Source organism: Polistes fuscatus, unplaced genomic scaffold (assembly GCF_010416935.1).
Source record: "Polistes fuscatus isolate 324 unplaced genomic scaffold, CU_Pfus_HIC Scaffold2, whole genome shotgun sequence".
Lineage (NCBI taxonomy): Eukaryota > Metazoa > Arthropoda > Insecta > Hymenoptera > Vespidae > Polistes > Polistes fuscatus.
The window spans coordinates 15,607,640-15,619,393 of record NW_025113096.1 but is presented as its reverse complement, the minus strand read 5'-3'; the positions used below and the strand labels follow the sequence as shown (position 1 = coordinate 15,619,393).

Sequence of the window (11,754 nt, the reverse complement as noted above, 5' to 3'; positions counted from 1 at the left end):
GCATATGAATGACTCAATTAAAAGAATTTGTTAGTTCCTCTCTCTCTCTCTCTCTTAGCTGATCATAAACAATCGTGATTAAAGTATTAAGCGTGTTAAATTGTCAATGAGATGTCGAGATGATAAAGAGAATAATAAAAACAAAAGACGAAAAAAGAAAAGAAAGAAAAGATGCAGATAAAGTGAAACGATCGAGTTGGTACGTTTAACCGCATGAAAGACAGGATCACAGGTCGAGATACCGGTAAAAGAAACGAGAAGTATAATTCTACTATAACGGACAAGTTCAATCACCTTCGCTTACGCTCGCGAATAAGATTTAAAGAACGATTCTTGTCTCGTAGGAAATTATAAAGTCAACTCGGCTTCTGCCATCCTGTAATCGCTATCGCGCATTCCAACAATGCAAACTACGCCGTGATAATCCGCGATTCACCTCGACGCGTTCTTTAACCTCTCTCTTTCTCTCTCTCTCTTTTTAACTTTGATCGCGTCATCTCTATCTCTGTCACTTATTCTCTTTCATACTTGCGCGCATTCATAAAAAAGTACTCTTTCTCTGTTATATTTAGATCCATCGTATTTTCATGTTTCCCCCTTTTGATTTCTCTTTCTTTCTGCTCAACGATCGAAGCGAATTCAAATTAAAAAAATCTCTCTGATTAACCTTATATAATCATTTATAATTATATTATTGTTAAATAAATAATGATTATTCTGTGAAAAAAAAGGAATTGATAATAATTCGAGCTTCTTCAAAAATTCGCGCCTCCGAGAAATCTCGGTTGTCGAATTGAAGATTCCTACCCTACCGACAGCGTTGAAATCCGTGGTAAAGAAAAATACAAGAATTTGTTGGAAGTCTCGACAGGGTGCGTCGAATACGTCCGCCAACATGGCCACGTGCTAACGAGGGACGTGTTTACGCGAGCTAGTGTAAAAGAGAGAAAGAGAAAGAGATCGAATGAGCGTGAGTGAGAAAGAGATATAAAGAAAAAGAGGGAAGAGGATAGGCGTCACCGTTGTACTTAGATTTTAAACGGCACATCGTATAAATCGTCTATGGTGATTGGTTCGTGTTCCTAGTCGTGACGACGACAAAGAAAGAAATAAAGAAAGATAAAAAGATGTTCTTGTACCATTCTTAATCGTGTCTTTAAAAAAATACGTCCTCATCGTTGTCGCCGAGGTCGTCGTGTTGTCGTTGCAGTTTCTCGTCGTTGTGTTCGTGTTGATGTTGAATATGGCGAAGAACACCGACGTACCTAATCGCCTACAACAATTCAGCCCTACCTGCAAGGATAAAACTAAGGAAAATGAATTTGAAGATGAGCAATCAACAACGCGTTTCGTTCATTCTTGTACGACTTCATCATCGATTGCAACTACCACAAGTACAACTACGACGACTACGACGACAACAACAACGATTTCAAGAAATTATCGTCCACGTGGAAGCTTGGCAAGAATTCTTTATGATAAACAAAGAGCCGACGAGAGATTAGATGCCTATGACAAAAGACAGGTTAGTTTTTATTATTTAATAATAATGATATTAATTGATTTCAATCAGAGACGAGAAATGTAGGTTATACCGTGAAACTAGCTAATGTAAGACAGAGTCATCTGCTTTTCGTCCTTTATCAGAGACGTTCAATGTGAAACTCCTCTGATGCGATTGCGCCTGCGTTTTATGATTCCCGCCGCCTGAGGTCACGTCTGTCCTTCCAGGAACGTACTCGACAAATTTCAGTACCCTTTCTTATTTTTTCTCCCCCATTTCAATAATATTTTCTTTTTAAACATTATTTTGAAAACAAAAAAATGTATATAAAATAATTTATATCTATGATAATAGAACATTATTTTAACAATAAACGTACCGCAATCGGTCGAGTTAATAAATTTTTAATTTTCAATTCAAAAAGGGACAATTGTCATCCATTTAATTTTACGAATATTGTTTTACTTTATTGTTTAAAAGTTAGTAATTAATTATATTAATTATCTTTAATACGTTTAATCTTAAAAGCTCCAATTATAAATTATAAAATAATATTTGTAACAAAATAATCATATGGAAAATCATGAAAAACACTATGGAATCGAACAATCGAATCTCTGATTACATCAGACACGCATATCGAACTTATCAACCCAACAAAATCTCTTACAATTAGATTTAATCGTCCAACGCAACAAGCTTATAAAATTTATTTGCTTGTATTTCACACACACACACGATGTTTATTAAAATACGAGTCGCGTATTACGCACGCTATCGCTTATATTTAAGTACTCGTGTGAATCATCCATAAAGATAAATTATATTTATCCTTCTCGACAAAAATATTTTATAGCCTGCTAAGCAAATAAAAAAAAAAAGTAAAGGAACGAAATTTTACTTCAAAAGTAAAAATTATGTATGACGATAAAATTTCTGTATGAATTCTCAGTCTCGTACATTTTTCTTTTTTTTTTCTTCTCTTTTTCTTTTTTTTTTTTCTTGAGAATTTTAACGAAGGTCGATACCTTAATTTTATCCTATTTTTTTTTTACAAAGAAACGAGCTCTCTTTGAAATCTGACACACAACGAACGCATAAACATACACACACACAATTTTAACCAAACAGTAGATAATTGTTGTCGAAGAGGGTGGGTCGAGAGGAGAGGAATATAAGAAGGGGGAGGAGGAGGAGGAGGGAAATGCGAGATCCGTGTCGAGGTAGAGGAAAGAGGAAAGAGGAGATAGTAATAATTAGTACAATTACCGCACAAGGCCGACCACCGAGTCTATCCTCGCTTTTCTCAGACGATCCTGCTCGAGAGTCAAGACCGTGCTCGGTAATTATGGGATAATTACGTCCTCGATATTCCTGAAACATCTCCGAAAGCGCCTCCAGCATCTTGTCGAAGTCTGGTTCCGCGTGAACCAAACATGAAATCACCCCACCCTATTTACAATTGTAACGTCTTTTCTACGCCTTCTATTTTTCGAATCTATCATTCGATGAATATTTTTTAGCAGAAAAGTTCATATTAACTATAAAATTAATTTATTACTATTCCATTAACATAGTAATCTTAATTGATTTTCTTATACGTTGGTGTGTTAAAAAATTTTAAATCTTCCACAAAAACAATTTTGTTCATTCAAATGTATGCTCATTTTTCGACATGATTTTAATAGGTTTTGTAAAGAATAGGCTTGAATTTTTTCATCCGACTCTCTCGTACAAATCTTGATTATATTAATTCGAGAATATTTCTGAAACATCTTCGAAAGAGCCTCCAGCATCTTGTCGGAGTCTGGTCCCGCGTGAACCAAACACGGGTTCAACATATATATTTAGAATTGTAGTATCTTTTTTATACTTTTTATCTATCATCAGTAATTCTCTCATACATAATTTTGTTGTTATCGATATTATTAAAAAAAACACATGATTTTAAAAATTTAATTGTTTTCAATGTTGATAAAATTTAATTATTTGTATATGTCATATGAGGAAGTTTTTTGTAAAATGAAACACGTTAATTTAAAACTTGCATAATATACTCTATCATTTTATAATACGATAAATATCAAAATTATATTTTAATGAAACAAGACCATCCGATAGAAACATTTGGATTTTATAGAAACGATCTTATCAGAAATATTTAAGTGAGAACAACTAAAATAAAAAAATTTATACATGTACTCGGTAGGATATTTTTACGCGAACTGTTATCTTTGCAACGACCTAAAAACGAGTGAAATGATAAACAAATGGAAGAAAGTATAATGTGAACGCAATCAAAACACAACGGTCGCATTTAGAAGACAACAACAACCAAGTATAAACGTTCGTTTAGATCTTTTCTAATAAAATTAAAATTCGAAATAAAATTTTTCCCGTAAATTGAAATGTAATTTTACCCATTTACGTTAGACCTAAAAACAAATTAAATTAGAATTAAAAATAAAAAATATTCGTTTTAAATGGATATTTAAAAATCATTATAAAAATAACACAGAAAAAAATTCGTATAAAAGTCGTTGAAAATTATTCGTCCCTTATTTGGTAAAATTGGCTCGTGCATATTAAAAAGTTGATTGATTACGTCATTTAATTTTATTTAATTAACCGTACTATGTATGGTACGATAGGTCTAAATAGGTAAAAACTATCAAAAATAATTAAATAATTAATATTAAATGTACATACTTACTGACAATGTTCTCGTTCCGACGACCACCGAATGACTGAAGGTGATAAACAACGAGGAGAGAGTATAACCGATGAAATCAAAACACATCGGTTACATTTACAAATCAGCAACAGTCAAGGATAGACGTGTAGACATTCGTCGACAGTTTTTCTAACAAAAGTAAGATTAATAATAATATTTCACTTATATAATAATACATTATCAAAATTATTATATCCGAATAGTTTACTTATCGATTCTAAATGTATTTACGTGTTAGAGATAATTAATAGAAATTATTTTAAGAAATTTATCGACAAGAATAAGACACAAATTAAACTTAAAAAAAAAAGAATTAATAATAATTAAAAACACGCAAATACAATAGAACTTAAAATCAAATTCTTTTCAATTATCATCGATCGATTTTCTACTAATTTCTAATCATTTATTAATATTTTCATAATAATAAATAAATAAATAATTATTTTTACAAAAAACATTAGTTTTTTAAAGATTTCTAAAAATATGCACATACATATGTGCCCATAATTATGAAAGTGGTCTAAGTCATATATTTCTTGTTTCGAGATATTTAAAGGATTACGTTTGAACATTAAATGAATTCAATATAATATTGAAATAACAATCACTATATAACGGTTCATTTTTTACAATATCGTGAAAATTACATTGAATTAATTTAATTTAAAATAATGTGGTGTGATTAATTAATAAACTTATTTTTTTTTAATTTTGACTTAGACCACTTTCACAATTATGGGCACATATATATAATATATTATTAAGATTGTTTCTGTAATGAACAAAGTTCTACAAAATTTTTGTTTAAATTGATTGCTATACGAATACTATTTACGCTCACTGTATATAAGCGTGTATGAATGCATTTATGTGCCCTTACGCGCGCGCGCGCGCGCGCGTGTGTGTGTGTGTGTGTGTGTGTGTGTGTGTGTGTGTGTGTGTTAGCTGCGATAGGAACGTCGAACGAGAAGATGGAAACTTATTAAAAACTTTATCTCGAATAAAGAAAAAAAAAGAACTAGAGTGAAACTTAGTTGAAGTGTTTGGCATCGTACGAATATAAAAGGAAACAGCAGTGGACCGTATGGATTTTATAGATCCGAGGATCGATCGATCGATAGATAGATAGATAGATCAAGATATGTTCGTAAAACTTCTACCTCTTCTTTCTTCTTCTTCTTCCCTTCTTCCAAGTCGAGCATAGAAAAACAATAACCCTCTTTATCTGGAACGTTACGAAGGCACTTTCTTCGACGGTGCGCGTAAATCGATTCGAAAGGTCGACCGCGTCGCGTGGGCGTCACTGAGCGGATTCTCGCGGATATGAGAAGACGCTTTTCGTCGTCGGGGAGGTGTCTAAGGATTGAAGAAGAAAAAGGTAGAGGAAGAAGAAGAAGAAGAAGAAGAAATTTGAAATTCGTGCGAAGGTTAGAGCTTGGAGGGTTTCCACGTTGAAATCAACGCTCTTCTTTGTCGTCCTCTTCCCCCTTCTCCCCCTTCTCCTCCTGCTCATTCTCCTCCTCTTCTTCTTCTTCTTCTTTTCTCCTCATGCCTAAAAATCTTCTTCGACGCGTCGTCGTTTCTTTTCTCCCCCTTTTCGGAAAAGAGACTGCCGAGACCCTTCCGAATCCTTCGTCTAATATCCCTAAGCAAGTAACTCGCGCGAGAAGGAAAAAAAAGAAAAGATCCAAAAAGCGCGTATGTTTTAAGCTTTTAAAAATGGCGTCAAGAGGAAAGGAGGACCCACGTCAGCTGCTTCCTACTGCGTCCTATCTTTGTATGAGAGAGAGAGAGAGAGTGGAAGATGCTTCGGATGCGGCACAGGGCGCTGCTTTGAAATATTAAGTGACTGATGGATGAGACTCCTGAGGGGAAAGCATCTTACTCTTATTTTTACTCGCCTATGCTTTTTCGGTTTCTTCTCTTCTCACTCCCTTCTCTCTCTCTCTCTCTCAAGCTCACTTACAAACTTTATAAATATTTTCTCTCTTTTAACTTTTTCCAGTTACTTGTACACTAAGTTAATGTATTAATTAATGAATTATTTTATCTATCAATATATTGTACTCTTACAATTAAAAAAATGATACTTATCGTTAGTGTTGAAAGTAAAAAATTTGATAATGATTACAATATTGTGATTAGACACTTTTTTTTATTAGTAATTCAAACTAATCATATTTTCAAATATTTTTTCTCTTAACTTTCTAGCTATGTCTATATCAACTTTATTTACTTATTAATTCATTTCTTTTGATATATTCTTTATTCTTATAAGTAAAAATAACACTTTTTGTTAGTATACAAAAAATGTGAAGATTATTAAAAGATCGATATTTGATTGACAGAAGGATAAAAAAAGAAACAAAAATATATTTCACAGCATCGTTCCTCTTGTAAGTAATACTTGCTTATCTACCAAGTGTTGCCGATAAAAAATAAAACTATAAATAAATGTGCAAAAAAGATGAATAATATACTAACGTCAGAGTAAAATCGGTCGATCTCGCAGCATCCTTGTTTGATCGATGTATGATAACCGGTCGAAGAGATAGATCGCGTTTATACGATAAACACGTTCCCGTAATCACAGTCGACACGCATGGCAGCCGCTAAATGACAATGTAAATAATGTCGTTGAACGATATTCATTAACTACTTTGCCTTTTGAGAGGAACGTCCATGGTTAAAATAACCGTTATCGTGACCTGCAGAAAAAGATAATATAAAGATTGAAGGAAGATGACGATGAAAAAAGAGTCTATCGATGATACGCCTTCAAGTGAGTTACAACAAAATTTAACTTAGGCTTTTATTCTTGACGCTTCCTCTTCCTCACAACCAGAGAAAATCACGAAGATAGAATCTCGTCAATTCTAATATTCCGACGATATATACGTTACACACAAAAAATTAGAAATTATTGCGTAAATTCAATGAAACTTAATTTTTTATAAGGAAAAAAAATGAATTCCTTTAAAGCAACCACAAGGTAAATTTATTTATCTAAAATTTACGAATAATATGTTTCACATTTAGTATTATTTTTTTTTTTTTTTATTAAGGATTGATTTTATACAAAGGTATCCCCGGTAGGAAAGTTCATTTGAAGTGTTATAAAAACTGTATAAGAGCATTATGGACATAACAAAAATACTAAAAATTTTTGAAACATAATTTGAACTTGGTAATATTTGAGATAATAACGATATATCGTTTCTAAATACGACAGTGTGTTCGATTTTTAGAAAAATCAACAAGTGACTGTAAACTTTTGGCCAGTAGTGTATATCCAAAAGGGATCTCTTTTTTAATCTACCCATACGATTTGATTGAATCTTTCTGGCGTTTATATTCGTATGTTTACATATGTATATAATGTATTTATATACTTAAATACTTAGTAGATACGCATCCAGAAGACCGGTTACGACTAATCGAAAAACTGATTCTTCCACAACGTGGTAGACACGAACTGACGTACGTTTCGTATTTATGTCTTTATTCTTACAGAATGATACCGGCTGTTAAAAAAAGAGAATTAAGTTATGTATCTTTTATGTGATTTCTTTTTTTTTTCTCTTTTCATTATTTGGTTCAGATATCTTTCTGTATTTTTTTTTCATTGAAAAAATTAAAATAATTTTAATAATTATTTTTATTTCAAAGACAACGAAAGAGAGGAAGAGAGAAAAAAATCGAAATATTTTTCTTTATATTTTTAATACGACTCTAATATTTGTTTCTAATAAAAATTCTACTATTTTTATATAATATTTCAAACGTATTATTTTAATTTAAATAATAATAAAATCTTAAATACAATATGTAGGATAAATTTGTTCAGTTAACAAGATTCATTGATGCAATGTTAAAATATTTATAAGGTAATATGATTTTGATATTAAACTTATGACAATATGCGATCGGATGATTAGAATAGACGAGCTTGTTTCAAGGAATATTGTAAAAATAAGAAGAAGAAGAAGAGGAAGGAGAGAAGAGTCTCTAGTCAAGAGAGCACAAAAGTATGATAGAAAAATAAAAATTGAAAACGTGCTGTGCCTCTTCTGACACAAGCTTTGTAATTTGCAAGTTATTTCGCACGGTTCTATACATATCGGATAACATAGCCCCGAGGTTGAACGAGGATCGTTATCGACTCTCTTTTTCTTCCTCTCTCTCTCTCTCTCTCTCTCTTTCTTTCTCTTGCAAAATATTCCTCAAGGGTATGGCGTAAGTCTAGTGTTTGAAAGACAGAGAAGAAGAGAGGAGTTTAGAGACAGGTAGATAAGAAGATACATGTAGATATGAACGGACGGATAGATAGCTGGTAGATACGCTAATCTCGTTTTATCTCGAGTCTCGAAACCTTTGACCCGTGTCTTGCTCGGAGAATTAAATTTATTTCAAATAACACAAAAATTTACACTGAAAACGTGAATCTTCCTAATTCCAACGATCTCTTTTTTAATTTCGTTGTTTTCATTATATATTTTCGTAATTATAATTAATTTTATTTAGATCGAATCGTCTTAACCACTTCTGTCAATTTGAAAGATACTCGAAAAAAAATATATATATATTACATTAATTTAATCCTTCAATTATTAATGAAAGAAATAAAGGTATCTAAGATATATCTTTTGTTTTTTCTTTTTTTTTTTGTTATCTAATCTGATAGTTTCAATATTTAACTAAGTACCTGTATATCAAAATACATAATTGATAAGTATCTACAATAAAGATAAAGAAAGAGTAGAAAAAGGAAAAAAGAAGCGTTCTCGCACGTGTTTTCACGCACGATTGGTCTTGCGGCTCGCTCTAAGAAGAAGAAGAAGAAGAAAAAGAAGAAGTAGAAGTAGAAGAAGAAGTCGTGTAAAAAGATAGAGAAAGACGATGGTGAATGATACCTATAAGAATTTCTCGATAATGAGCAACCGCGACCAATGAACGAGGAAAAAAAAAATTAAATCTTTCTTTCTTTATCTCCGCTTTCCCACCCACACCCCCTCCCACCGTACCTCTCTCTTTCCGTCTATTTTTCTCTATCAATCTATCCATCTTTCTCTTTCGGTTAACCCTTTCCCCCCACCCTCTTTCTTTCTTTACTTCTCTCAAACGTTATCTATCTCTCATTGTCCTCTTCTTTCTTTCTTCCTTTCTTTCTTTCTTTCTTTCATTTTTCTTTTGGCACAAACGAAGTGATATTCTAGGCGCAAGGTAGCTCGTTAGTTGGATATCGTCGATCTCGTAGATCTCGTAGATCTCTCGCAGATCTCTAAACTTCGCTCACTCTCTCTCCTCTCACGGTTAGTTACACCCTCGACGCTTTTTCCAATCAGCCCATTTTACCGCCCCAAGACTTTCTTCTTCTTTTTCTTCTTCTTCTTCTTCTTCTTCGTCTTCTTCTTCTTCGTTCCGTTCGCATGATCCCTCTCTAAAAAAAGAACCACTCTTTTTATTCTTTACCTCTTCCTCATCCTCCTTTACTTTCCTCCAACTTCTTCCACCACCTTACGAGTCTTGTTCTATTTCTTCTTCTTCTTCTTCTTCTTCTTTCTTCTCGTTCGCCGAGTTTTGTTTCTCTCGCGATAGAAAGAATGCATTCAACGTTGGTTTGACGCGAGAAAAAGCCCCTCGAGATAAGCAGAACGACGTTTTATACGAGATTTCAAGACAAAGGGGAAAACGCTTCGACGAGGGTGCGACCAACCAACCAACCACCCACCCCTGTACCCAATCCCAGTTCCCCCACCACTATCTTCTTTCCCCGCGTCTATGGTGGGATTGATTTTTTAAAAGGGAACTCGACCTCCAACCTGAATATTTATCTTTTTATTTTTTTTTATTCTCTCTCTCTCTCTCTTTTCTTCCTTTATTTTCTCTTTGAATTATGTTTTTTTTTTTTACTTTTCTTTCTTTCTTATTACAACGTTAATGCTGGATAATCCAAATCTTTTGTAGGATCTTAACTTTGTTTGAGTTTTAGTATTGTGAAACTCTAGGGGATGTTTGAGAAGTAATTTGCTTTTGTATTTAATTTTTCAAATTATTTCACGTGCACTTTATCATTTTTCTTCTATTTTTTTTTAATTTAAATAATTCAATTCGAAATAGTAAATATTTTATTAGATCAAATTTATGTAACAAATGAGCGTATGACGTCATATTGTTGTTTAAAGTAAAATTATGAATAACTCGCTTGCGTGTATGTGATCAAAAAAAAAAAAAAAAGGAAAAAAACATTAATTAAATTAGATAGAAAATTTCGAATATAACTTCGAAGTTATTTTTAGTAGAAATAATATTATCGATGATGATGACGATGATGATGATGATGATGATGATGATGATGATGATGATGATGATGATGATGATGATGATGATGATGATGATGATCAAAACGAATTGAAAATCATATTTGAATCGGATTCGGTGAAGCCTTTTTTATACGAGAACATCGAATCTCATTTTCCAACCCCCTGACAAGACTATCGTCGTTTCACGCTCAGCACCACCCGCAGCAATAGCATAATGGCCTAAGGAAGAAGAGAATGCGTTTGACTCGCGATCCTACACGGCTTTGGAATCCAAAGAGCTCGACGTACGACCGGCCAAACATCCCCAGTATTCCTCGCGGAAAGCATAAACTCTAAAGACGTCGTTCTTTAAAAAAAAAACGACTTAGCCATTTTATGTTTTCAGTTTACACGTGCCTTTTCCTCAAAACGTTCCAAAAGTAAAACAACGAAATTGTATTTTCGTAATAATATTTTATTTTTTTCCCATTTATGTTAACCAAAACTTTGTTTCGATAATTAATCACAATATCTTTCGAGAAAAGAAATCCCCAACGACACGTACGTAACAATTTTTAATTCGTAGTACGGAGAGTGAATAGATTTCAAAGTAAATTTTCAATATAGAATTTAACACTCGACACAAAATTGAACTCTCTCGATAATAAAAAATACTTGCAAGTTTATGAGTTTCAATAACAACAACAAAAAGACGTTTATTTTGCTTTTTCTTAATAAATTATTTCTATAGGTTTAAAACTTACCATTCCATCCGCGTATATTTAATAATAATTACTAATATATATATATTATACATATAATAATATGATATAATATATTAAGTATGTTTATATAAAAAAAAAGAATTTAAATTGTAAGTAAAAATTAAGCGACCAATAATCAAAATAAAAAATTAGATAAATAAAAATATTACGTATACACGCAAATATATGGAGAAGAAGAAGAAGAAGAAGATGATAAAGAAGAAGAAGAAGAAAAAAAAATCATGATTTATTTCGTGTCGTATGGAAGACATCGAACATATGTATACTCTACGATCGATTATGTATGTATGTACATGCATACATATATACATATATATTAAAAAGAAGGAACAAAGCTTCGGATATATATAACTATAGTTCTCTTTCTCTCTTTCTCTTTATAGGATGATTTAATATTCGAGCGAGTTCTCTTCGCGTTCTCCACAC

At 32.3% G+C, this 11,754-nt stretch overlaps 1 protein-coding gene across 3 annotated transcripts in view; it reads left to right on the top strand.

Annotated features, from left to right (window-relative positions):
- The first annotated feature begins 764 nt into the window (after positions 1 to 764).
- LOC122516911 (protein-L-histidine N-pros-methyltransferase) overlaps positions 765 to 11,754 on the top strand; it is a 29,923-nt gene continuing 18,933 nt past the window's right edge. For 2 of the 3 annotated variants that reach the window (XM_043635125.1, XM_043635126.1), the window contains exon 1: positions 765 to 1,525. In XM_043635125.1, the coding sequence (XP_043491060.1) occupies positions 1,235 to 1,525 (291 nt within the window). In that variant the 5' untranslated portion in view covers positions 765 to 1,234. The remainder of the gene's footprint in view (positions 1,526 to 11,754) is intronic. The other variant, XM_043635124.1, reaches the window with a different exon arrangement.